We start from the raw sequence: 26,051 nt of genomic DNA, 5'->3' as shown, positions 1-26,051 counted from the left end.
GAGCTGCACAGGAATGAAATGTATCATGCCCAAGGGCAAAGGATCTCTATTTGAAAGATCATTATTTAGATGATACTCTGTAAAAATATTAATATCAGCATTAGCTACAATTACACACTCTGCTTTAAGGTGCTACAGAATTGCCATTTTCATGCTGGATTAAATATATTTATACTCATCTGATTTTGGGAGGCAAGAATTTTAGAGTGACTAGGACTTGGAGATTGGCCATCCTAGACTAAATTTGCACCCATTGAGAAGCTGAGGTCAAATACTTAAAGAATATTAGAATACTAAAGCAGGAAACACAGCATTCACGCATACTAACATAGTAGAACAAAGCATGAATAAAACACTGATACAGGCAGGACTAAAACAGCCAATTGCTGAGGATTTTCAATTTATTGTGACAATTATTTTGAGATTGAAAAACTATATTCTCAATAATTCCTTTTATCAATGCTATAATACAGGATTGTAGCAGATTGGCTTTAGGCCATTCCTTCAATTTTAGCAAGAGTTTTGGGTTTGGCTTCCCCATTTTATTGCATTGGATTTTGTCCATTTGCAATATAATAATTACTGGCAATTGAAACATATCAGCAAGCCAATATACCCCACTGAGCTGAGAAGTTTCTGAAATGCTGAGGTAGAAGAATATCAAAATGTCAACATACTGCAATTACAAGCAGCTGCGATAAGAGTCAGATGTAATGACTTCTGTTCACCTTTGAGGATAAAATTGGCAGGTGTATAATTTTGTCTTTAACTCTGGTAAAAGGTGCTTATGGAAGGCTTATTTACCAGTCTAGTTTTTCTAATAAAGTGTGAGATAGTATCCTCTCTTCATGTGCTCATATTTTTTCATGTGAAAAAATCTCATACTGACACTGCCCTGGATTAACAGGCATGTCCTATGTAAAACAAGGTAATGTTGATAAGAACACTAGGTTATGGTTAGTACTTCAGGTAACAGCAGGAGTTCCAGGAAAAGCAACAGGAATGATCATAGTCTACAGTGTTAAGTAGAAGATGTAGAAGCCTCGTTTACCCTGGTGAAGGAAAAGAAGGCATAGCCATATTTTGAAGGCTCACATTCCCTGTTAGGAATTAAGCTTCCAAATCTAAGGATCGATGGTCACTGGAGTGGATTGCTTGGGGAGTGTCTGTCTTCATAAGAGTTTAGAACAGCTCAGGCAATTCTCAAGAATAGATTAAGTACAGCTGTTCTTGTCCTGGGGCTAGGGAGCAGACGGTATCCCCCCTCAGTGTCCCTTGAGACTGCTATCCCTTGTTCTAGTGCAATTGTCCCAGCCTGAATCACCCAGTTGTAACTACAGGAGTAGTTTTGCAGATTTTCTCTAGTAACACAATAAGGACTAGTTAGTCCCACCTATTTTTCACTCATATTTTCTTGAAATACCTGCTTTTTTCACATAGCAGTTGATAGTCTCTCCATAACAAAAATTACATCACCTCCTTTACAGTCCAAAATTGATCTACATGTCTACATTTGTGATCTACACAAAACCCAGCCTTAGTCCTGTGAACAGGATAAGTATGTTCTTTAAATACTCACTGGTTTTGAATGACAGTATTTGCAGAGCATTTTAAAAGCTTATTCCTAGAAACACTCATAATCTCTTCCATGCTTTATGTTAGTGGTTGGGCAGATGGCTTACAGGACAGATGACTTTAAATTTGAATTATACAACCCCAAGATGTACACCAGCATTTTTTTAAAAAAGTGGGGCTTGAGCACAGTGAATACTCTGTATATTTAATATTGCTTATGGGCAACTACTGTATCATTGTAAATGACCTAGCAATGTAATTGTAAGTGCTTTGTCAATGACACCATAGAAGAACTAGTCCAAAGTGAAAGACCAACCAATAAAAAAAAATCCAAAAAATCTGAAATTCCTATTCATGGATGTAAACACCAGTTGTGTTGCTCTATAGCTTTACTTCAACTGGCTAATCCTGCTTGTTTCTGTCAGGCATAGCCATAGCACTGAATTGTCTCTTCTATCTTGTCTAGCTCTGTACACATTTAAATAAGCCACTTTCATATTTAAATACATTAGCTTATCTGAGACTGCTTCTTATTTTGCATCTCCTCAGAACTATTAAGGTCTACTGACAGACTTACTGTAGGTTTCTAAATTTCAAAGCTCCAGGATTACTGTTGGTGTTTTTGCCTTGGAACTTGCTGTTCTCAGAATACCATTAGGGATATGAGAATTTCAAACTTCAAAGCACAATGTGATTCACTTCTTCTGTAACTTCTTATCTATTTTTCTCTCTTTATCTCCTTTTTATGGAGAGATTTGATTTTTTTTTTCTTAATTTAGCTTACCTTTTCTGTCCAGACACATTGCTTCTGTATTAGTGGCAACATGTACTTTTAAAGATTGATATAAACAGGTAAATATAACATTTTTGCTGAAAAGCCAGTGTCACCATAATGCACTATTTAACAAAAAATTGTCTTGGTAAGTAACAGAAAGGCCAAAATTACAGAACAAACTAATCCTGCACTTTAGCTGTTGCATACATCGAAGTTTCTATGAAACCTCAAAAAAATTCCTCCCAGAGGAAGTTTTCTGTATAATGGACAAATGAATGAAAGAGTGGAGAATAATCTCTCCTTGAGGATCTTTCTTTGGGGTAAAAAGAGAGGTAGTTTGTGCTGCAATGTTAACAAAGATGAACAAAACCTATCTACTTCTACAAAGAAACAGCCTGCTTAGACACCTTCTTTTCTCTCAGTACACCAGTGTGTATTTTCTTTGCTACATAAAATAACTCAAATCTTCTTCATAGTGTTCATGCTCCACAGACTAGAAGTGATGTTTTTCAGACGTTTAGGTTGCAACATCAGCCAGAAGAAAATTTGCCACTTCACCTTATCCGACCCCAAATCCACACACAAGTCTTCAAGTTAAAGTTCAAGCTTGAGCTAGCTTACCTGTCAGAAATAGCTTGTTTGACACAAAAGCTACAAACACTGTAGAGATGAGTTACCTACCAATTACAACAGTTTATCAACTGCTAATCCAATTAGTCTGTGTGGCTTCACTGGCTCTCTTAGTCCTCTCAGGCTCAAGGTAGGCAGTAATTCACATGCACTGATATAGCTAGCACCTGCAGGAAAGACAGGCTCTAAAAATTCTTGTGGAGGAGAATACGTAAATCAGTAAATATCCCAAGAGTAATTTAGATGCGATGATCACTGGTGCAGGCAGTATGTAATCACATTTTATTGACAACTCCTAAAGATCAGTCTTCCTTTGAAACTGCCTAGAGTGAAGCTGAATGGAGCATAGCTAGAGGGCCTAATGCAGCGTGCAGTGACGAGACTTGATTTGGCACCAGATGAGCCGCTCTGGGTAAGGGAAGCACTGTAAGGCTTTTAGCATAGTGCTGGGCATTGGCCTGCATTCACTGCTCTGAATTTACACCATATCCTTAGAGACAACCGGTTGTAGAGAGGGTGGCAGTTCGCTTACACAGAGCCATGACTCTTAGCACATCTCAGAACCTCGGGTAGTATGTTTTCTGGAGGATAAAGACAAAGTCTGTGTAAGTGATCTTGTAATAGAAAACTTGCAAATACAGTTTCTGTATAAATAAACGTTGGACCTTTGACTTTTTTTTTTTTTTTTTTTTAATTTTGTGTTTGATCACTTCAATAATCTTATCAATTTTTTAAAGTGCTGTGCTTTCTTGGACACAGGTTTGGGAAGCTATGTTTCATCTCAGAGTATGTTGTCACAGCTTTATAAACACCTGAATGCAATACTGGAAAAACACTGACAAGAATCTTAAAGACAGACTGCTACTAGGTACCACCCAACAACCCACAAAGCAATTCCACTTATCACACTAAATGGAATCTTGAATGTACTTGTCTAAAATATATATAAATTCTTCAAATGTGTTAAAACATAAAATTAATTATTAGATGTTTGGTTTGTTTATTGTTATTGATAATAATTTTGTATTCTCTTTCTTGCAGGAGGTGAAGTCACCAAGCCCAGATTTGCTCAGTATTTCCATGGCAGCCTGGCCAGTCTTACTATCCGACCAGGCAAAATTGAGAGTCAGAAAGTGATTTCCTGTTTGCAAGCCTGCAAGGAAGGTCTGGATATTAATTCTCTTGAGAGTCTTGGCCAAGGAATAAAGGTGAGGGATGAACTGACATAATCTTTGATAAAAATTTAGATCTGATATATGAAGTGGAGAGCCCAAGGTAGAGTACACACAGTACAAATGTACTCCCAGAAGCAATGTAATTTCCCATAAAGTCATGCAAAGAAAAGCAGAACAGCAGAAGAGCTGTGACGCTGCAAAGAAAAATGTTTCCATTATTGCAAAGCTAGATACTCAGAAAGTAAGGTGCTGCTGATATTTCAGAGTCCCTAAGAATTGCCAGGTCATGTTCTCATGCTTATTTTGGTAGTTTTACAGAAATGGACATGATTCCAAGGAAGTAGCTTTAAAGCAATGAAAACATAACTGGAATATCTTTCACCCAGAGGCAACTCTGAAAGAGGTCCCAATGCATAGTATTGACAAATTCAAGGTGTGTTCCAAGAGGAAAACATTATGGGATATGAAAATTGGATTATAAAAAACCCTAAAGTCAAGAAATTAAAATGTTACATTTTCTTTTAAAACATTATCCATCTTCATTATGCATATGGCTATCTTACTGATATTATAACACTTCCTCGAAGACTAGAGAACAGACAGAGGGAAATCCTGTTTCGATTGACATACTGGCCAGATTGCTTTGCATTCGTTAAGACAAATTCTTTTCTCCTGGATACCTATGTAGGATTTTTGACTATAACTTCTCCAATGCTCACATGAGATGCATTGACAGTTTCCCTTTACTGATACCAATATTAGGTGACAGATGTTCTTCTGCCTATTGTGTAAACACCCTGTTAAGCTCTTTCCTAGCAGCCACAAATGACAATACCATCTTCCAAAGGAGCTGAGCTTCAAATTCAAACTGGGAAGATACTTTGGCTGCAGACCATGCATCCTGTGAAACTGCACAGGCGGTTTTTTAGTATGTTGTTTTACAGTGGGGAGGAGGATGGTGCTGTAACACTTGATCTGGAGTATGCAGTGGAAGTGCCATGTACTACATTTTATTAGCTAAAGATAGGAGACTGACCTGAAATACACTCAAATGCCTGTCTGGGTGATAAGTTACAGTGCTGTAGTATAACCAGTATGTTTTCTGAAAACAAGGGTAAAAATGAAAATTGAAAGTGCAAAGGTAAGGAGGAGTTTTGCTAGCTTTTACATATGAGCAAAACGCTCCTAAAATTTTTTATTTTCTTCATGCTACCAAGAATTTCACATTGCTTCTCCCAGCAAAATAACACACTTATAAATAAAAGCTATTTAAAAAAAATACAATGCATACAAAGAGCAGGTAGGATTTTCTGGAACAAGTGTATATGCCTACCAGTAGGTTCTTTGCTGGGATTTTACATGAATTAAAGCAGTGTATACTTGGTCCATGGTGCTTAAAAGCATAGTAATTCCTTCCTATTGTCGCACTCTAAAACTTGGCAATATTTGAGTAGTCTTGTTTCATGGGCTTGGAAAAATCCATGTTATACCACCCACTGCTGCACCAGCATGGGTGATCGGCTTCTTTACTGTACTAGCAGTGCAGTGGGGAACATGGAGATGAGGGATTGTTTTCTGCCTTTTCTTTCTTTCTTTCACCAAACTTCAAAACATGTTCATTTTCCAAAATACAGATGAGACTGTTTTTTTAAAGTTAGTGTTTTCATTTTTACTTCCTCAGCAAGCTCAACAGCAGGAGGCAAAAATGAAAGGGGCAGTCAGATTGTGGTAGGGTTTCTTATCAGGGCAGACAGAAAGAAGCTCAGATGAAAGTGGAAGAGTTGGCACCTGACCTTGAACAGAAGATTAATAAAGAGAAAGGGCTCCTCGTGTCAAAAATAAACATACCTGATCTTAGACAAGCATGTGTGACAGTTGCACAGATAGTTTCTGTGTGGCTATTTACATATTGCTTAGCAGATTCAATGTTGGCAAACTGATGTTGGAAGGTGTTTCTGCTGGCACTTTGGACTCATGAAGCTTCACCCTTTAGCCACCTAAGAAAGAGCAGTGCAGCTGTAATACAGTTTCTGACACTAGTATTGGACTTTTTTTCTTCTGTAGCCTAATTTTTAGATATCTGTAGCAGCTTTCAGAAACACTGTCTAAACTGTCACTATTTTTAGCCTTTTTTAATGAGAAAGACAAAAATGGCTCAGACTAAGGCTTTTTCCAATCCCTTTGGCAGCATTCCAGCTGTTCTGACAGCTGAGCTATTAAGTTAACTAGCTAGCTAGAGTCTCTTTTTGCTAATTTTATTCTCTAATACTGCTCACTTACAGAAAGGAAAAATAAGTTTATGCAGGCTGTGACTCATGTTAGTCCTCTTTCTTTGTTAAAAAAATACCCTTCCATGTGTTATGACCTTCCTGCACAAGCTTTAAACCCAGTCCTCTGTGTTCTGTTCAGCAGAGAACCCCGTGCTTTATTCTGTTGTTCACAGTCTATTTGCTCTTTTACTGTTTAACCTTTCTCATTGTAAGGAAGTGTAGACATCCATTGTCTGTATATAATAGAACATGTTCATATGATCAATACGCAGCTTTGGGAAGGGTCTGCATGTAAGAAAAGGGTGCATTTCTTTGCATTTTTGCTGACAACAGTAGGGTACAAAATCAAGGGGGTTAATCTGGTTTTCTCTGCAATGCAGATGGTTTGCTGAACTCATAAACAGACCAAAAAATGAAATCAGGATGAATTATGATGCAGATAAAATCAGTTGGTTTTATGTGAATATAGTAGCAAAGTTTCTCGGCCAGCAAGACTGTTTAATGTTCAATGCAATGGGCTAGAGAAAGATCAGGGCTACAAGAATAGCGATTGACTTTGCAAGGTTTGTTGGCTCAAATGAGCAACTGGCTTTCTGCATGTAGGAGCTCCATCTTAAATCATGACACCCTTATTGATCATGAGACAGACAAAGGAGAATCCCCTATATTGGGTCTGACATTAATGAAGATGTAGGAGGTAAATGTTACAATTGTTGTATTCATTCATGTTGAAATATATCTCAGAAAGATAGCCCAGGGTAAAACCAAATAGAAAGCAGGAAGAATATGCCGCTGCATGCTACTCTTGTTTAAGCCAGTATTTGTATATGGGGGATGTGTTTACCCTAAAAAAATTACATAGTAATAATAATGATGACAGACAGTTAAGGTTTTGAAATGGTATCAGCAAAGCTGATAAGGCTGGGCAAAGTACAGCAAATCCGGATTAGTTTACTATTAAATTAATTATAACAGTAGTTATCAGACACGAAATACATGACTACTACAAGTACGTGTTTTAGGGAACAACATATGGATTCAGCCAATGGTAGCTAGTAAGAATTTTGTTTTCTTAAATCATTAAATTTTAAACTCACATCTGTGCAACATTACTTAGAGGTGTCTTATATTGTACTCCGTACCTGCTACCTTAAATACTAATTATATGCATTTCTCCTAGTATCACTTCAACCCTTCCCAGTCAGTCCTTGTCATGGAAGGAGATGACATTGAGAATATAAATCAAGCTCTCCAAAAGGTCTCATACATCAACTCTAGACAGTTTCCTACTGCAGGCGTACGACGTCTCAAAGTCTCATCTAAAGTCCAGTAAGTTATACTTCAGACAAACTGATTAGATTAGGAATATTTTTAACGAATTACTTTTTTCTTTGGACCTCTAAAAAGAAGAGGTTTTGACGAAATTACATTGCTAAATCATACTTTTATGTTATTGAGCATAAAGGATGAATTTCATTTACTTTTATGCTGATTTATGATGTGGTTTTCTTTCAATATTGTCCTTTTAAGAAACTTCTCTTGTTCCTGTAATTTACTTGTATTCTGTTTATAGCTTGGAATATATAGTCTGGACTGAACAGTACTTACATTTATTACATTCTTATTTTACTGTTCATTTTTAAAAGTTACCTAATAGGTAAAAGTACCTATCTCTTCTGAGATAGGTAGAGCCAGGACTTTTTAAATCAGGCCTGTTACATCTAACAGCTGACATAGCTGCAAGAACAGTATTTGTAGCTATGCTTGAAATAGTCTTGTCTGTCTGTATCCTTATATGGCTGTCAGTGCTGGAGTACTGGGGTGGGTGTTAAACAGAAATCCATGTCCTTCCATTTTCATGCAACAGTAGTGACACTGGAAGCAGTCCAGTTTGCACTCCAAGGCTGGCCCGAGCCTTGTGCAGAGGTGAAGTAAAATAGAGTTTGTCAGGAGATTCACTCCCAAAGCACAGTGCTGATTGCTGATTCATATGAAAATGCTAATATAGGCCCCTTTTGTCCCCGGCAAATACTGGTGGGTGCCAGAATGAGTTCATGATGGGTTCAATTTAAATGGATAATAAGGGCCTTTTATTCACACATGACAAAATAACCATATTATGTTCGTTAGCTATTACTTTGAGAATTTAATGTTAGGTTTCCTAAAGTTACCTGTTACCATCTAATTAACTTTAATTTTTTTTAACCATTTAAATGTCAGTTAAACATCAATCTATTAGTCTCCTAGTGACCTTACTACAGACTGAGCTTGTCATGAATCTTTTTGCTAAAGCTGTTCCTAGCTAATTTCAGTAGCTGTGAATGTGGGAGGGGATGAGAGGAACAGAGCTGTGACAGTCACTGCTGGCCTATGTACATGGTGGTACAGATGCATGTCCCTATGTGTGGCAGTGCCAAAGTGTGGAATAGACTGATCTGAGAGAAAACAAAAGGATGAGAGCCATCAGGTGGGTTTTGGGCAGTGCAAGCGCCACACACCTCTGATGTGCAATGTGTTACATGCAGTTAATGAATAATATATTTTTCAGATGTTTTGGTGAAGATGTCTGCATAAGTATCCCAGATATAGACGCATATGTAATGGTGTTTCAGGCCAATGAGCCCAAGATTACAATAAGTGGGATGGACCACTTTGCTAGACCAGCTGCACAATTTGAAAGTGAAAGAGGTGTTATTTTGTTACCTGATGTCAGGATTGTCAGCACAGTCACTAAAATGGAGCATCCAGTGGACTTAAAAGAACATGACAGAGGTTTGTGGATTTATCTTAAATATTACTGCTTACTCACTTTTATAAGGATATTGCAAACAAGCAACACAAAGGAAGTCACTTCACCCAGATTAATTTAGGCAATATTAGGCAACAGTAAGGCTGTACTGAAGACATTCAGTTAAACCCATTGAAAAATGTGTTAAATAGTGATAGATCAGTATGTGCTTTGAAAAAAACAGCTTTTCCATTTAGTGTCTTGCCTACTTCAGAATAATTCCACTCTTCTTTACATGTTCTGCTGAATAGCATATTTTTATTAGAATCTTTTTGTAACAGAATTTTGTTAGTTGTACCAATAAAGTGGAAAGCGCTAATTGACTAATAGTTGGAGTTTTAGTCTGTTCCTATGTTTCCAGCTCTGCTACTGACTTCTTCATGATACTTGAGAAAATAATCTTGTGCCTCAGTTTTCCCATCTATATAATGTAAAGATAATAATTTGCAAAGATTTTTTTTCCATTATGACAGTTTATTCTAATGCTGAGAAATATGTGTATTTATTATTATTTGACACTAGGTGAATGTTCAAAAATACAAATAAGGTTTAAAATAACTGTCTATAAAGGAATCTTCCTTTTGGATGTTTGTGTGCACAGTAAATTAAAAGCCTAGTAATCTGAAGAATCATTCTAAACAATATTTGTTGGACTAGAATAAGCAGTAACTAGATGTACATCTCTTGAAAAGATAAAATCGCTAATGATGTGCAAGTATAGGGGCATGGATTCCCTGAAGCCATGTTCTGTAATAATGCTGCTTATCACTTGCCTGAAACTGCATCTGTCCTCTCAAGGCTGGAAATGTGTCATACCGTAATAGCAATCAGCTGCATACATTCTTGAACAGAAAAGTGATCATTATCCATCACTTAAGACCCAATGCATGTATGAAGCTCTGTGTCCCTAAATGCTATGACATCATCACAACTGTTAGTGAGCTAGGAACTACTGCCTTCCAGTTTAGTTCTTAAATTTCATCTCTTGCAGGTTTTCCCAGTACAGTTATTGACATAGTTACTGTTGTAGCACCTTGTAACCTAAAAAGCCCAAGTCTCATCTTGAAAAGGAATATAGCAGCCTTTCTTAAACTACAATTTAATTCCTTGAAAGTCGTCCTAATGTGCCAGCTCTTGTTTATTTCCACTAAGAGGCAGCAGCATGACTATGGCTCTGAGGCCTTATTTACCTGTGGAGGGCCCCTGGAATGCCAATACGTTGCTGCTTGTCCTGCCTCAGTAGAGAAACCAGTGGGATCCCACCAATAGCTAAAATTGCTGCCCCTACCTCTCCTGTTTGCCCACTGACAGCCAGAGCAGCAAAGCTGACCAGTGCAGGCTTTTCCCCCACTCTGCAGCCCAGCTTCTGCCTGTCTGTCATAGCTTGCCATGAAATAGTCCAACTCATCGACCTTAGCAATGTTCAGATGTGCCTAGCGTGCAAGTTAGAGTTCAGTCTGCATTTTCAGATGTTAGAGCTGTGCCTCGAGTTTGATACTCAAATTCCCTGTATTAGGAGTTGGGAATCTTGGGCATGAGACTTTTCTATCTGTTCCTTCCTTCTCCACATGCCCTCTAAAATGAAATTCACAAAATGGGCACTAAATTCCAAGATTGCAGCCTCTCCCTCAGGGAGCTGGTTAAGCAGTCTTGCCAGAATTAGCAAGTATGCTAAGTTGACCAGAGAATTAAAATATTTAAACCAATATGCTACTCTTTTTCCAGTATCAGAATTATTTTTTTTAATCCTACGTACTGAAGGATAGTCAGTTTACAACTCATGTCAGTTTACATGAATTTATTTCCAGGATCAAATTTCAGTTTTCTATTTCAAATACTGTTCTTGAATGCCTTTTATTACAAAGCAATATATTGTTCATCTGCCTCACTAAGCATTTGTAGGCCATCATCATCATAGCACCCGAACCAGCAAAAGAGACACTTCTCTTCTGATTTGCTTCAAGTATGCTGTATTTAATATTGGCAAAAACCAATTCAGCCATCTTTGCAAAAATTGAAAGTCCTGATGCAAAGCACATAAAATGACTGGGATGTCCTGTGATCATTTATCTTAGTTTCTTCTTTTTTTTTTTTTTTTTTTATGCCATGTGTTCACAGCCAATAAACCAATGGTATTGGAGGAAATGCTTCACAACTTGGATTTCTGTGATATTTTGGTCATTGGTGCAGAACTAGATCCTGAACAAGAGTGTTTAGAGCTAGATCATGTGGTGCTTCAAGGAAAACATCTAGATGCCACAAATTCCACAGCAGGATATTCAATCTATGGTATGTTCGTGGACTTTGCTTTCTCCTATTTCTTCACACCAACAATTAGATTATTGGGATGAAAGGACTAATGCGAAAGAAATTAGACAGAAATTAGTGATGTACTAGCCATAAAATCTTCCAGGAGAGACTGTGTCTCAAAAAACATAGTCACTTCTTGATCTCTGGGTATACTGTGTTTATCCTTTGGAATACAGCACAGCTCTGTCTTGATCTCAGCATCCCTCCTGCTACTACCCAAGTAAGGAAAATAGCAACACTGCTTTCTTTAAACGTGGGGGTTCTTGTGAACCATCAGAGTGGCAAGTGGGAATGAGGGGATTCCTCAGTGCTCCTCCACAGTGCTGATGACTCACTGAACAGTTTTTTTGATTACTAAATGATTTATTCTAAATCATTGCTGTTGTATTTGTTCCTCTCATCATGGACCTATATTAATTTCCAAAAACTATTCTCGCATAATTTAGTATCAGCCAAAGGCTCTATCAGGTAATATTTGATGCACTGCCATTTTCAGATTATTCTGCCAAATTTGTATTTTCTGTGAACATTTGATTCCTCCTGTACTGCATGGAGCACTTGTTACATAGCATCTCCTTGAGATTATTGCTGCTCTACCACCATTTCAGGTGTGGACAGCATGCACAACTACGAGCAGGTTCTTCAGCAGATTCGATATCGTAACTGGTACACTTCCGTCACCTTTGACAGAAAGTTCAGAGTCAAGTGCTCAGAGCTAAATGGACGTTACACTAGCAACGAATTTAACTTGGAGGTAAGCAATCATATAGTCAAGTTTTCTTTTCCAGCTCTGATACTGAGCACTAGCTTTATTTTCTGTGACATCGATTTTTCTTTAAAATATGTTAAATGATTGACATGTTACGGTTACTATAAAAAAAAAATAGAGGAAAAATTCTAAGTTCCATTCAAATAGGAAGTTGACTTCTCCTGTGGGCATTCCTCAGTATGGGTCTCTGTATTCTTCCACATATATAATGAGATGACCCTTCTCTTGACCTCCACTAACTCAGAGAATTACTCCTGTTCAAGCAGAATGGGAGCTAAGGTCATCATCATTGTTTTTCCAGACCTACAAGCCTTTTTGAAGATTTATACACCTGCTTGAAAGTAAATTACAGCCTCATGATTTTCCTTAGATCAGTTATTTTTTTTACTTAACCTAATGCACTCTTCTTTCCCATGGCATTCATCTTTTCAGTTTTTCCACCAAGCACTACCCCCTTATGATAAGTTTTATAATTTCTTCTTGATCAGATAGAGATCATTTCTGATAATTTACATCATTTCAGGTTTCTTTGGGGAGGAAAGTCAGTATACAGGTAACAAACACATAGGGTGGAGTTCATCTGTCATTTTCTTTTGGATCCACTACTCAGACATAGTCAGTTACCCCAGGAATATTTAAATAGCTCTCCTGAGCTTATGTGTGTTGGTACTGAGTCCAGGGCAGCACAGTGGCTCAGGGACTGAGAATTACTGCTGATGCACCTCAGCAGAAATCATGGACCAGTTCTGAAGAACCAACATATCCAGCCTAGAACTCGGGTACCAAGTAACTACAGAAAGGACAGGACCTTTTTAGCAACAGGCTCAAAACTTAAAAATTGGTTTTGAAAGTTTTTGCATGCTTACATTGTCTTGAAAGTTCTTTTCATCTTAGCATTCTGCAGCCCTGACAATGACTTCAGGGTTTTTGCTTATAACTATCAGTAGGACAGAGATTGATATGGCATCTTCAAAGAAAGTCACTCTGAAAGTAAGGACGGAGAAAAAACTAAAATCTCTTTTAATTCTCTATTACTGTTTTAGTTTTAAACTCAATGAGTTTGATACATTCTCTATCAGTGTTCAGAGTGACAAATCTCCCACTAAGTTTCAGGGAACATCTAAAATCTGATTAGTATAGAGAAAGTAAGTCGCTACTTATCCAGACAAGTAAATCAAAAAAATCCTTTTTTGTGCCACTTCATAGTCTACAGTCAGAAATGGTTTAATGCTAGAAATGAGAAATATATTAACGTGCATTTTTCAATGGCATAAAAAAAGTCAATTTGGCCTTTAAGATCTATATAATAATGTTCCTATCTGCTGGTGAACTTCATAGTTCAGTGTAATGTATGGAGCCAGCAGGAATATAGAGCACTTCTTAGTATCTGATCTCTTATTTTTCTCTTGTGACAGGTTAATATTCTACACAGCTCCAACTCCAACTTCATGGACCATGTAAATCATATGATAATACAACCACAGTTTCTCCAATCTGTCCACCACCCAGAGGGAAGCATAAGTACTGTTCACAACTCAGGTATGTGATGACTTTACAGAGACGGCTCATAATGATTCTGGTATGTTGGCATTTCCTTTGTGATTCAGCCTGGCCAACAAATAAGGCCCTGATGTCCATAGTTACAGCTTCTGAAACCTCACAGAGATCATTGCACAGGTATGAAAGAAGGTAACAGCGAATTCTCTTTTCTTTCCAAGGACATACTTTGTCTCCTTTTTTAAGACTTCAATAAACGTTGTGTACTCTGACCCACATAGTTAAGAAAATGCCTTGTTTCTAATACTGAATGGTAAAGGATAATATTTATGCTCATATTGTCTTTGTGCATCTGTATTTCTATGGCATATTAATTTCTGTCCACCCCTTTCTAAGCAAAAGGAAGAAATGTTTGTATTATTTGTTAAATATATAATTGCTAAAGGGCTTTAACTGCTGTCCAGGCCTCAGTCTGGAGCTCTCTGGAGAGAACATAGGTCCACCTAGCCATGTGCAGGAGGCATTAGTGTATACTCAATACAGAATTTAAATTGAATTTTTAGACGAGTTAAAGTATACCTTAAACACAGAGCAAAGATAACTTTTTAAATTCTGAATTTTGAAATCCTTTTAGCTGAATGATACATATGTAAAGAAATAAAGCTGATGTAAAGTGTACATAGTTATATACAGCTATACTTAGAAAATTATTTTTCGGTACACTTGTATGAACATTTTACTAAAATGAAACTGAATTTTTACAAAATGAACTACTGCAAGCTAGTTCTTTCTTAATAGTGTTCTTATTTAAGAATTCCATTCTTACAGGCAGGGCAAGGTGATAAAAAGGGGTACAGAACTACTGTAGCTCCTGGAACTGCAGTACCTAGGTAGCAAAGGTACATAGAAAGTGGCAGCACTTCTCCAGTAACCTAATTAGGAGGCTGATAATATATGAGTAGTTCACAGAGATTTCTTCCTGTGACTGAGTGGAGACAGAGGCTTCTCAGAGTGCAACTGAACAGTGAGGAAAAATGCCTTGAATCCTCAAGAGTCTCCCAGGAAGGTTGTAGTGCAGGCAACTAGAGTGGCAATAAGTTGTTTTAATTCTTGGAGACTGAGATTTAAATTGCAGTACAGGTGTTTGAAACCTTTGAAAATATAAGCTTTCAGATATACTTTTTCTCACAAGAGAAGTTAACGCCTCAGCTATAATCAGAAGGGGTCAACATGCAGGTAAGATAACTGAACCTTATTGCAAAAACACTTGTTCTGAAACTAATTGATTCTGGACTGACTGACTACTTGTCTTCTGTAATAAAGTTGCTTAAAAAACAAACGGTAGGCATACTCACTTTTTAGTTATGATTTATAGTACTATATCTGTAAGCAAACAGCATTCGTGTATGCTCTGCCTTAGTAGGTGGGCACTTGTCAACACTTTCTGTAGTTCCAGGCTCATGACAGATAGCTGCTGATTCTCTATCCAAAGGAAGAGGTGCTGAGGGGAAAAAAATAGACAATGTATTTAGTGTTTTGTAGTCAGTTTGTTCCACAAATATAAGCCCATTCCTTTTTCCACCTTTTGTTCCAGTTGTTCCAAGTGTGGCTACTATCGTTATCATAATTTGTGTGAGCATACTCATTTTCATCATAACCTTGGGGGTCTATCGAATTCGGACAGCTCATCAGCACAGCTCTGCAGACAACGAGGGAAGTAAAGAAAATGAAATGGATTGGGATGATTCTGCTCTGACGATTACTGTCAACCCCATGGAGGTACATAACTGAGGCACAGTATTATACCATGGTACTGCCAGGAGTTACTGTCTGGGCTGGTAGCTTACTCAGCAGTGAGTTTTAAGCCTCCTTCAGAGTACACTTGTTTAGGCTTGGCAGAACAGTTGTATGTATGTACACTCTGGACCCCATCTCAGTTTTCAGGTCTGTACACCATGATGATATGTAATTGAGCACTTAATATCTGTTGTCATATATAATTATTAAATAGGACGGTGTTGGGCACAACATCACTTTCTCTCTCCGTCCATATTTGCACCCTAGGTACCCAATATGATATAGTTACTTTGTTTTTAACTTTTTAATGTAAGCTCTAACACACTAAAGGAGGGGAAATGACCAGCAATTTAAAGAAACAATTTTGGCAGATTGACTAACAAACAAATATATTGCTTATTGGCATTCCGTTCTTGTTACAGGAGTTTCTGAATATTTGCTACTGAATTCATAGAATCATAGAATAGAATTATAGAATTGTTTAGGTTGGAAGAACCTTTAAGATCATTGAGGCCAACCATTAACCTACAACTGCTTTCTCTACCAGGGCTCTGTACCCCTCTGGCTCCTTCTGAGCTGTATCGTATTTGTATCATATTTGATGCCCAGTAGTCACATAATGGAAAGCAGATTTTCCCAGCATGTTATCGTTTCTAAATGTGGAATAAATACATTCTCATGGCTGCTGTCTAGCAAGAAGGCACTTTTCTTCTGCTGTGTCTCTTTTATTTCTTTAAATGTACTGTAGAAATATGAAAAGCCTCACCAGACAGAAGAAGAGAGTGAGGAAGAAGACATAGAAGATGAAGAGGAAGACACAACCAGTGCTGAATCAGATGAAAGTGAAGAAGAGGGGGAGGAGGAGGAGGAAGAAGAAGAGGAAGTGATTGTCCAAAAAGGAGACAAACAGAATGCCACCAGGCAAGAGCAGTTGGAGTGGGATGATTCAACACTCCCGTACTAACAGCCCTCCAGCCACATTGCTCTTTTGTAACAACCACTACAGTGTTTTTTCAGAGTCTATGAATTCACTGACAGGATTTGAACTTCTGCTTGCCTGTAACTGTTTTGCCTAAAATGATCTTGCTGTAGTAATTGATAATGATAGAACCGACCCTTTTCTTACGAAGCCCGGAGAAAACATGGTACAAACATACAGGCATCACTAGTAATGAAGTAATCTAGAACTTGATCTGATAGCAAGCATAATTCTCAATTTCTTGTTTCTTTACCACAGAATGTGACAAGAGTCCTGTCACTCAATCCATAGAGGTTTTTGCCTTTGCTAGTTTTTTCATACAGAAGAGATTTCAGCTTGTTATGAAGAATTACTTGTGTGGGTCCAAATAACAGTTGCCATTTGACTTCACACTTGCAGCTGTAAAACATATCCACCTTCAAATTGGGGCAGAGTTTTAGTGCTACAGGTGACAGAGACTGAATTCCATTTGTCGTCTTGTCCTGCCTTCTTGGTTGTTAACTGTCTTTCTTTGGCAAGGGAATATAACTAGGACTTGACACGGGATGCATGTGTGCCTGTGTAGAAGTGTTTGGTGTATTTTTCAGGCATGCTGTCAGAACCCCCAAGACAGGGATTTTATCCAACCCACCCATAAAAAGAAGAGTTTAAGAAAACAGCAACAAGGGGCTGCTGGAGGTTACCAAAAAAAAAAAAAAAAAAAAAAAAAAAAAAAAAAAAAAAAAACACCATTCTATGTCCACAGATTGAGTAATATGATCTTATGCAAACTGTAAATTCTAATAGGATTGATTTACCGAAAACCTGTAGAGCTGCTCATTAGTTATGGATTGAGCAATTTGCAGCAAATCGATGCTTTAAACTGTCTGTCTTGTAAAATCATTAGCTTGCTGCAGTATCTTACTGAAGTAGTGGAAAATAAGTGACCCCATTATTCCATAGCTATGTATGGTTGGGATTTAAAAAACGATTTTACATGAGGAAAATGTTCCCTTTTGCTTTAGTGAATGCCAGCTGGAATTCCTGTCTGACTGTATTCTATAAAACATTATGGCCTATTTCTTCTGTACCCCAACCCACCTATGAGTGGCACAAGAGAAAGTAACAACATACACAACTGTCAGCTCTCTTTTGTGCTCATAATTCTCCCTTATTTCTTCTTCCTGAAGCCATTAATGTTAAGAAAGGGTTTTATAAAGTAGAACAAGAACAAATAAAACCTATCTGGAACCAAAAGAAGTGAAAACAAAACCTAAACTCTTAAGAGGTTGAGAGAGTACTTTAGTTTGTTACGGTAACACAGCATATTTTTCTTAAACACTGTTTAAAAAGGGAAAAGAAAAAAAAAAAAAAAAGAAAAGCTATGTACAATGTGTTAATAAGTCTGTGTGGTGTGGTTTTTTGTCCCCTTTCCTTAATTATTGTTGCATCTTCAAATGCTCTGCATACCAAACGATGCAGCACTTACTAGGATAACTAACTGCTCTAATGCGTAAAAAAACAAAATGGCATGCAAGTGAATGCTGCCTAGTGGCTTGTCTGTTGGTTGTTTTTTTTTTTTTCTAGAAATACTTCATTTTCTTTACAATTTCATCATTAACTTTTGCTTTTGTAATTTGCTGTTTAAAATGAGCTACATTCTCTTTTCCTGTCTCCCAGAGAAGCAAGCAGTGTTGCCACAACAGGACCTTCCTGAACACTCATCTATGGTAGATGATATTGCAAAGGGTAATTTGGAATAATCTTGAGTGTATCCACCTCCCTCAATACTAAATTTTTATCAGCTCCTGAATGCCTTGGAATATAGAGAATATATGGTGGGTTTGGGGGTTCTTTTAATTACAGTTTCTGCATCTGATAGTGGCAGGGAAAGATTGACAGCAAGTAGACCTTGTAGTTTAATAACTAGAAAGTAAATGAAAAAAACTCTAAACTAAATTTAAAATTTGAGATCTTCATGCTCTTTTTTGTTGATTGTTAAGACTGGCAATATAGATGTTTTCTTATATAAGCAGTCTTGTTTCATTAGTTTTCTGGTCTCTCACATGTATTAAATTTACAAGAATATCTGCAGAATCAAGCCCACATACATACAATTTATCTGCAAGAATACAGATTGTAAAATCAGCCAAAATTTGTTTAATAATAAAATAATTTTAAAATTTCTGAATATCTTGAACAGAAATTTTATGTTAGATCACTTTCTAGCATCCTAGTATCCTAAATGACTTCCTAGCATTAATTTTTGTTAGTGACATGAAGCAGGCTCTTCATGATCCTTGTTATCAGCATATATCAGCAAAGCTTTCTGCTCAGAAGAAAAATAAGATTTAAAATTAGAAGTAGATATTTAAAAGTCAATTTCAGATTTAAAACTTCACTTAAATTATTTTTTAAATTTCTGTTATTCCTGATTATTATTATTATTATTATTGTTATCGCAGCAAACATTTGGGCAACTTGAAAACAGCAATTTACAACCTTACTGACAGCCTTTAATTCTTTTATATGCTCATGTCATCATCAGTGTGTTTCTCCATCTAATAGATTTTTATCTTTTTGTTACTGGAAGCAAAGCTTTTCAGGTCATGCTGGTACATTACACAAGACGCAAACAAAGTATTTTCTCTATTGTAAATAAACCTACATTTTTAAACCTAAGTAAAGTAATACAGGCATGTATGTGTTATCACTAAGATTCTGTTTGCAACAACATATCAGCAGACTAAAATGTATCACTGTACTTATTTTAGATTACTCATTGGAGTGCATTATGCATTTTCATTCAAATAAACAGAAAAATCCTTTTCGCAAAATGTTAGTGAGAATGAGATACTTCTCCACAAAATGAAGATTAGAATTAGCATATTTGTATAGAAGCTAACAGCAATGGCTTCATGAGCAAAAGCCTATTAGTAGAATAACAGAAATATCACTTTTTCTGAAATATTTTTAATTATATTGCCTCCCCTCCATGAATTATTTTTTGATGTAAACTACTTGCTTAAAATCAAACCAGAACATATACATACATGCATACATACAAGCCCCTGCCTTTTTTCCCCTAACCAAAAGCTAAAAATCTCTCCTTTCCTGTCTGAAAAAAAGATTTTATGCTGCAAACTCTGAAACGGCAACTGCAGTATCTAGTTCTTTAAGATGTAATGTTTATCCTTAGCCCAGTTGCAGGGTTGAGCTATGAAGGCACATAAATAAGGGTGCCTTTTCTGCAGTAGCAATAAAAAGTGCATCCAAAAAAAACATCTCTGAAGGGGAACCTGTAGTAAATGACATCAGGAATCTGTGATGTCAGAGGTTTAAAATGACATCACGTCAATGAATGCCTCTAAATTTTTTTAATTCTTAACTAAAACTGGGAAATCCAAATTCGAGATAGTGATACACTGTGTTACCTGAATTAATATAACTGAGTTATTGCTTTTTGTAATCAATAGTTCATGTTTCTTTTTCACTTCTACCACCTCCATAGGTATTTTATTTTTGCAAGTAAACCTTAAAATGCACAGTTGTTGAGATTAATCTCAATATTTACTGCATTGGCTGACACCAGTTCAAATTAGAAGTAGACATGTAGGGTTCATTACATCTTTAACACTAATTGAAATAAAATGTTGTTATTTGTTCATTCAAACAGGCGATAGTATCCTGCAGTGGTAGCTCGACTTCTTTTTAACTGACGATCTCCCTCACCAAGGGCTAATGGGAAGGTGCAGTTGATTTCCCTTTCTGGTGTGTTGCAGTGCTGGGCTTGCTGTGAGCATATGCACCATCCTTACTTCATTCAGGAAGAAAATGGGACTCAGAAAGACTCAGAGAGTTATAAAGTTCCTTTAGCGGGGATAAAATCCACTGTCTCTATTGCAGAAGCTGTTCTGCCTGACCCTAAGCCGAAAAACATGCCATAGGACATTAGTAGCCCCAGGTTAAGGCTGGTCAGAGGGTAGTTCAGCAGCTCTTACTTGACTTTTGAGCCCTGCACCTAGTTTGTGTCTCAGCTGTCTCTTTCCCTGACCTGTAAGCTGAGAGGCAGCTCTAATGCTTTTACTTGGTGGGGATCCCAGCAGGTTGGGATACAACACTTCCTCCTCTGGAAATTTTGGTGCCAGCACATGCACCACCCCATTCATCTCCACCACCATCCATGCTTAGCGGAAGATGAGAATGAAAGGCTTCACTGAGGTGACAGCAGGTAAGGTCTGGTGTGCAGGACCCATGGGGAGCTGCTGTTGGTATCCTGAAATATACATTATAATACCAAAGTTAAGGATGTTTGCAAAAGCATATGGATACTTAGGGAGAGGAATTTAAACTGTGAGAACATCTCCAGGGCTTCAAAACAGTCTCCTGTCCCCTTAATTCACACATGCTGACTAGATTAAATATCTCAATACCAGTATATTCCCACCATTTTTTGTGGGCTTATTGAAAATGACAATAAAGTCTCATAGCAAAATGTAATTTCCATATAAACAATTTCCAGGAATCTAGCAGTAGGCAAAGGACCTAAATGCTAAAAATCTTGGTGTCTGACATTATGACTAGCATCCTAATTTTGGGGGGCAAATTTGCTTCACCTCTATGGAATGTAGCTGGATATATGCTGTATACTATTTCCGCACTAGTCTTTAAAAGCACCAATAGGTTAACAGCAAGAGACCATCTCATCTGGCAGAAAAATAAAGGTGTCACAGCTTGTAAAGGGTGTTTTAAATATACTTAGATATTTGGGGCTTGATCAAATCCTGGTGTTGACAAAAAACAATTTCATGAAATAAAATTTTTGAAAATATTGACAGTTGACAAACTGAGAAGTAACAGTGATATGAGCAGAATTTTGAAACAAACATACACAAATTGATACATTATATTGCATATATATATATATATATAATAGTTTGTATACATACAAATTGAGTAACATTGTATGTATTTGTATATATATAGAGAAATATATATTAACTAGATTGGAAATACATCTCTTGTTTTATGCAGCTGCCCAGATTCAGGCAGCACATCTAGAGTTGCTCTGAGACTATCTGGAAATGCTGGAATCAAAGGTATATAGCATCTGCGCCCTTAAAACGGGCCAATTTATGGCTTTTTAAGATCTCTCTCAGATGCTAGTCATCTTGCTGGCTAGCTGGAAATCACAGACAAATGGCCAGTGGGCTCTGTTTCTGCCCTGATAAAATTATTGAACAAAGAAGTGGAAATATTTGGGGAAACCTGGATGTGCAGTAGCCTCATCTTGATATGTCACTTTTTTGACCATAAACCTTGGGATTAATGCACCTCTGGATGATCACTGTAACTGCTGACCTTTACTTAATATCTGCTTAAGGCAGTTCTCATACACCAGTTGGGCAAATGTAAGGAGGAGATAGAAATAAAATTTTAAAAGGACAGTTGAAGATCTTTGAAATGACTAAAGATATTACTGTTAATTGTACGTAACATTGCAGTATATAAATATGATCTTCCTTTTGTTTCAGCCAGCATCACCAACCATATAATGTTAGGTTTCTACCTCCTCAGTCTAAGCTGAGAAAGAAAAAGCTTTGGTCATGTCACATCCTCACTGCCCACAGAGCCTGTAATCCTCATAGTGTAAAAGTTCCACTCCAAACAGCCATAAGAACGACAGCCACCCTTGTCTCTCAGAGATCTAGGTGATGCCAAAAAAAACAACACTCCCATGCTTATGATGTCCCAACCATGCAACACTTTGCAATATAATATAAATACTGTCTACAGCACTCAGAAGCAAACAGTGATCTTTGTACATTTGGGTCAAATGCTTTTAAAACAAAACCAAACAAACAAACAAACCACAAAAGAAAACAATATAATAAGCAGTGTGGGGAGTCTTGTAAACTCAAATGTATCAGGTCCCTTAATGCTACATGTTTTAGTTTTCCATTGAAAGAGATTATAGTCTCAGGTGAACCAACAAAAGAAAGTCTGTCCAGTGATCGGTCCGTTTGTTTTAGCACTAGGGTGTTTTGTTGTTCGGTTGGGTTTTTTTCCTGGTTTGTCTCTCCTGGAATCCAGATTACTTTTTATTACAGTGGAGAATAAAGACAGGTCTGAAAGATGACCAGTAAAGTTACCCTAGAGTAAAACACATACTCTATTAACACACCCAGTCTCAAGAAATAATTCTGCTAAATCTATCAGGAAAATTACTCCAGCGATATCTCAGAAGGTAATTATACTTCATTACCTTTGTATGAGTAACAAGGTACAAGTCTGGTATGGGTTTCTGGGTTGTGTTTTATTTCCTTAAAGAAGACATGATAATAAAATAAAAATTCACAATGCTCAGAGCAAAGGTGAAAGGGGAGCAAGGGCTTTTATTTCATAAACCTCTAAGAGAGAATTTTAAAATAATAAACAATTCTAAGCCACATTATTGAAGCTTAACACAAGAAAATGAATCCAGGAGGTTTTGTATGTTCATAACTTCATTTCTGGTGATGAAAAGGCAGTTCCCAGGTCAGGTACCCTTTTTTCCCTAAAGGCATTTTGCTGCCTGTTGAGTAGGTATCAACAGTGGTTTGTCAGTTACAGTTTACATTTCTCTGCTTGTAAATAAGAATAATGATACTGACATCCTTCGCAAAGTACTGTGTACCCTGTAGATGAAAATGACTGTCAAAGAGCTTGGTGGTGTTACGATTCAGTAATTCTGTTGCAGCTCTACTTACTCACTGTAGAGCAAGCTATACACACGCAAAATGAATTACACTGGTTACAGTCAAGAACGTTGAGTTCCTCTTTCATTAGTTATTGCCTATGAAGAAACTCACAATAATTTGAAACATTAAAAACATTTAAAACAGAGTTCAGAAAAAGCCCTCATTCCTTTTTTCAACTTTAACTCATGTAGAAATTGTGCATTCATCAGATGTTGAAGCTACAGGACCATGTATTGTCAGTATTTATACATGTACTGAGAACAAAGAAGCAGAATAATTTTTTTCCCAGCTAAATACATTGTACAATAAAAGAGTGCAGCTTTCACTAAGCAAGGTGCATAAAGCCTGCCAAATGCAAAGAGAAGCTGTCTCCAAATGGGGGACAAAGGTTTTACAATCATATTCTCATACTTTAGAAACCCAGAAGATTTGATGGAAGTTTCTGCTGCCCTACTATTCTTTTTGTATAAATCTAGACAGAATTCTGTGTTTTCAGAGGCACTTAATTTCCTAAGTGGATATAAAGTTCTTTCAGGTACCTTTAGATGTATAAACCCATAAAATAATTTTTGGCTGAAGTTTTCAGGATATCCTAAAGAATACAAAACCAAAGAAACTGTTACAATTTCTCTTTCTACTCCTGCCTCCCCCTAAATATATGAAAAGATACAAAAGACTTGATCAGATAACCCTGACAAAGTCTATGACAACAATGACATTTCAAACCAGTACTGAAATTGGCACCAACTTCTTGTTTACAATCTGCTTAACATGCACACATGTAGATGAGATGGTCGATGGTTGTTTTAACTGGATATGCTCTTTGGAAAGTGTAATGGATCAACTGCGGTCAGTTCTTTTAGAAAATTGAATTATTATTTAGGAAAGAATGAACAGGAAGGTAGAAGAGAATAATGCATGAGTATCAAACAGAAAGAGCTGCGGTTTCCAGCTGATGTGAAAAAAAGCTGAAATTTAATCTTCTAGAAACAAGAGACATTAAAAGTTTCAGTGTGAAACAGTAAAAAAATTGAAGACATGCTATTTTCATGTCCAGAACTGACAGCTAACAGAATCAAGAAGGAAAACGAATACAGGATGTTGAAAGGTTCTAAGGTGACTGTGTGTATAAGCATGTGCACATATGTGTGTGTATACATATATATTTGTATACAAAAAAACCCCACCTAAGCATTCCCAGCATGGAGGTGGTAGTTGTGGTTATGAACTAGAACCTGAAGTTATTTAGCATGGTTGCTGCTGTCCATAGCTGCTTCATTAGTTAATAGTTACACTACCTCCAGCAGAGCTGGGAAGGGAGCAGGACCATGATGAATGTTGCTACCCTGTGCCTGCATTAAGCAGGAAATGCTTTGCTGTCAAGGCAGGCCCATGGTGATTTGGGCCAAAATATTTTGTCTGTAGTGACTCATTTAATGTTACAGTTACCATACATTTTAATTTGAGGTAATTTAATTTGTTTAGACTAGATATTAGGAAGATTTCTTTACAGAACAGGTTGTTGGGCATTGGAATGTGCTGCCCAGGGAGGTGGTGGAGTCCCCATCCCTGGACGGGTTTAAGAGTTGGGTTGACATAGCGCTGAGGGACGTGGTGTAGTTGGGAACTGTCAGTGCTAGGTAAATGGTTGGACTGGCTGATCTTCAAGGTCTTTTCCAACCTAGACGATTCTGTAAGAAAGAGAATTTTTGCACACAGAAAACTGTGTTGATTAGTTTCAGAGATTTTCTACAACCAGCATACTCCATAGGTTGGATGAGGCACTAGGAACACCCTATACCATGTTGCAAAGGCCCATAAGTAAACTTTTTGTAATGATCCAATTTCCTGTGACCACACAGTTACAAATCTTGATTTTTGAAAATACATAAGATACAAAAAAATTCTCAAGGATAACAATCATCCCTGGACAATTCTGAGAGCTGAAGCTATTACCTCTGCTCTCAGAATGAACCATTGACATATTTATTGTTAGATCCTCCACAAAATGATCAAAAAAATATGAGATACATCTCAAAATATGTTTTACATTCTATTGTAAATGCTGCACCACCATAATCTTGAGTAAACACTTGATTGTGATTAACAGGCAGTTCTGTTCAATGGGTCATCGCAACAGGGATGGAAAGATGTACCACAGGGGGTTACTGCTTTGCAAAGTAATACAAACTGTGGTCAGGATTCCTAATAACTGTTTTTATCTAAACTTCAGTGTGTTTAGGAGTTGCTGCTAGACTCATTAAATCCTAGAAATAAAGACTAGTAGACAGAAGGAAAAAGTAGTACCAGTAGAGTGTTATGCTAACAGTGCAGAATTGTTCTCTGGGATATATTTTCTAGTGTTAGGGGTGGGGGTGTTTCAAACTACTTAAATGTTTCTAAGCCTGGGGCTTTTACTGCTTCCCCTCAGAGATTATTCTAGACTCTATTAGAATTCACCATTAGAAAGCTTTTTCTGATAATGAATTTAAATAATCCTTTTTGTAATTTTTATCTCATTAGTGCCAGTTATACCGGTTTACACCACCCTAAATGATTCCCCTAATCATGATTTATATCCTTTGAATATTTTTAGATAGTTATCAGGTTTGTTGCCTTTGGGCATTTATTAGAGATGCTATGAATCCCTCCTCCTCCCTATTCATTCCTTCAGTCTCACATTTCTTACCTGTTCATGAAATGTCATTAATACACAAACTAAAGAAACTGATATTTCCTTAAATTAGTCCTGGTCACTTCACTGTTA

General features: G+C 37.1%; 1 protein-coding gene and 1 long non-coding RNA gene across 3 annotated transcripts in view; both read left to right on the top strand.

Moving 5' to 3' along the window:
- Window positions 1-17,248, top strand: part of CLSTN2 (calsyntenin 2) — a 361,722-nt gene extending 344,474 nt beyond the window's left edge. For both annotated transcript variants that reach the window (XM_026854581.1, XM_026854582.1), the window contains 8 exons: window positions 4,022-4,188; window positions 7,606-7,754; window positions 8,974-9,197; window positions 11,332-11,502; window positions 12,132-12,277; window positions 13,708-13,831; window positions 15,384-15,568; window positions 16,335-17,248. In XM_026854581.1, the coding sequence (XP_026710382.1) occupies window positions 4,022-4,188; window positions 7,606-7,754; window positions 8,974-9,197; window positions 11,332-11,502; window positions 12,132-12,277; window positions 13,708-13,831; window positions 15,384-15,568; window positions 16,335-16,550 (1,382 nt within the window). In that variant the 3' untranslated portion in view covers window positions 16,551-17,248. The remainder of the gene's footprint in view (window positions 1-4,021; window positions 4,189-7,605; window positions 7,755-8,973; window positions 9,198-11,331; window positions 11,503-12,131; window positions 12,278-13,707; window positions 13,832-15,383; window positions 15,569-16,334) is intronic.
- Window positions 17,249-17,280: 32 nt separating this feature from the next.
- On the top strand, window positions 17,281-22,388 carry LOC113483233. Its single transcript, XR_003398994.1, has 2 exons — window positions 17,281-22,105; window positions 22,143-22,388. It is a non-coding gene; the product is annotated as an uncharacterized LOC113483233 (long non-coding RNA).
- Window positions 22,389-26,051: the final 3,663 nt, after the last annotated feature.

The sequence above is a fragment of the Athene cunicularia genome (assembly GCF_003259725.1).
Source record: "Athene cunicularia isolate RWA chromosome 9 unlocalized genomic scaffold, athCun1 chr9_part1, whole genome shotgun sequence".
Taxonomy (NCBI): domain Eukaryota; kingdom Metazoa; phylum Chordata; class Aves; order Strigiformes; family Strigidae; genus Athene; species Athene cunicularia.
Note: the sequence above shows the minus strand (reverse complement) of the source record. Positions and strands in the feature narration are given on the sequence as shown.